This window comes from Orycteropus afer, unplaced genomic scaffold, assembly GCF_000298275.1.
Source record: "Orycteropus afer afer isolate SDZICR_OR568_19922 unplaced genomic scaffold, OryAfe1.0 scaffold00711, whole genome shotgun sequence".
Lineage (NCBI taxonomy): Eukaryota > Metazoa > Chordata > Mammalia > Tubulidentata > Orycteropodidae > Orycteropus > Orycteropus afer.
Window position 1 is genome coordinate 345,196 of NW_006922298.1, and position 1,593 is coordinate 346,788.

At 40.7% G+C, this 1,593-nt stretch overlaps 1 protein-coding gene across 1 annotated transcript in view; it reads right to left on the bottom strand.

Moving 5' to 3' along the window:
- The window catches only part of APOOL (apolipoprotein O like), a 108,964-nt gene extending 108,439 nt beyond the window's left edge, over positions 1-525 (bottom strand). Inside the window, exon 1 of the mRNA XM_042783166.1 lies at positions 502-525. Coding sequence (XP_042639100.1) covers positions 502-525 — 24 coding nt within the window. The remainder of the gene's footprint in view (positions 1-501) is intronic.
- Positions 526-1,593: the final 1,068 nt, after the last annotated feature.

The window sequence follows — 1,593 nt, forward strand, 5'->3', positions numbered from 1 at the left end:
TGGACCCGTGAGCCTTGAAGGGAAGGATACAGAAGTCGACTAAACCCCAACTAGCAGAAGAATTTGCATGGAAATACCAAAAAAGAGACAGACGGAGCTGTGGTCTGGCAGGGATCCTGAGCGATCCTGACGGCACAGCACAGACACCTTGGCGATTCCCTAGTGGTGGTAGGACCTAAGAATTAACCTAAAAATCAGCCCTCCTAGCCAAGGGCTGGAGAATAAACGGAGAAGAAGAAGAGAAATGCGGGCTGAGCTGTGGACTTTTGCCTTTCCGGTGGATGCCGCCAATTTGAATGTTTAAAAGCAGCTTGACTATTTTGGATATATAAAGAGACTGTGCTCTCGCAGATTCCTGGGGCTTAAGAAGATCAGCTTTCCAGCAATCCCAAGGACACTCCGGAACTGCAAGACTGAAAAGGTACGACATTCCTCTTGCTACTCTAATACCCCAAACCTGATTGGTGAATGGAGGTGTGGCCATCCCCGACTCCCACCTACCATCTGGGCCCACAGGAACTCCATCCCAATCTGTATGCTGAGACGGAGCCTGGGTGCCCTGCCCTGGCCTCCACCAATCTTTTTTTTTCTTTTTTGCTTTCTTTTTTTCTGGTGATTAGTTTGCTTCAATTTGTCAGTTTTAAACCAATTATTATTATTAATAATACTTTTGTCCTTTTTACTATTATTCTTATTCTTCCCCTCTCAGGTACTAGTTTTCAGCAATTTTTCTTTTCCCTGTTCCTGGTTGAAATTGGTTTTTTTTTTTTCATTTTTTTTCCCCCTTTTCTCTCATGGTTAACCCTGTTCCTTGTTTTTCATTTTGCATTTTTCCCATTTTTTTTCCTTCATTATTCTCATTCTCTACCTTTTTTATCTTAGTGCCCTACCCCCAAGTATTACAGGTTTTCTTGTTTTTTCTTCTTCTTTTTCCATTTTCTCTTTTTTTGGTTACTGCTCCTGTGTGATTACATGGTGTGTTTTTTGTCCACGCTTTTAGTTTTTTGATGGTGATTCAATTGTAATTTTTGTCTAACTGAGTGGGAAACAACAACAGTCCCCATAAGACACAACTACACCCACACGTCCTGCAACTTCACTTACTGAGCGACAGCCACTAACTCCTTCTCCACCAATGGGTCAACAATAAAAAACCACCAAGAAGAGCCTGAATCACAATTAGCTGCTCTTCACAGTTAACAGAGATCTAAATAAAACAATGCCACGATGCCTTGGAGACAACAAACCATCACAGTCCATACAAAGAAGCAGGATAAAGTGGTAGAGAAAAGGGAGCAGTATAAAGACCCAGAACACATCCCTGCGGGAGAAGCGGCATTGGAACTCTCTGATAAGGAATTCAAATGAATTATATTTAGGTATCTTCAAAGGACTGAGAGACAGAGCAAAGAAAACACAGAAAAAACCTTAGAAGAATTTTGGAAGAAAATACAAGAACAAAATGACAAAAGAAATGAAGACTTAGAAATGATTGTAAATCTACAGATAGAAATCCAGAAGATTAATACTAAATTGTCAGAAATAGATAACACATTGGAAGGGCAAAGGAGTATAACTGATGCAATGGAAGGC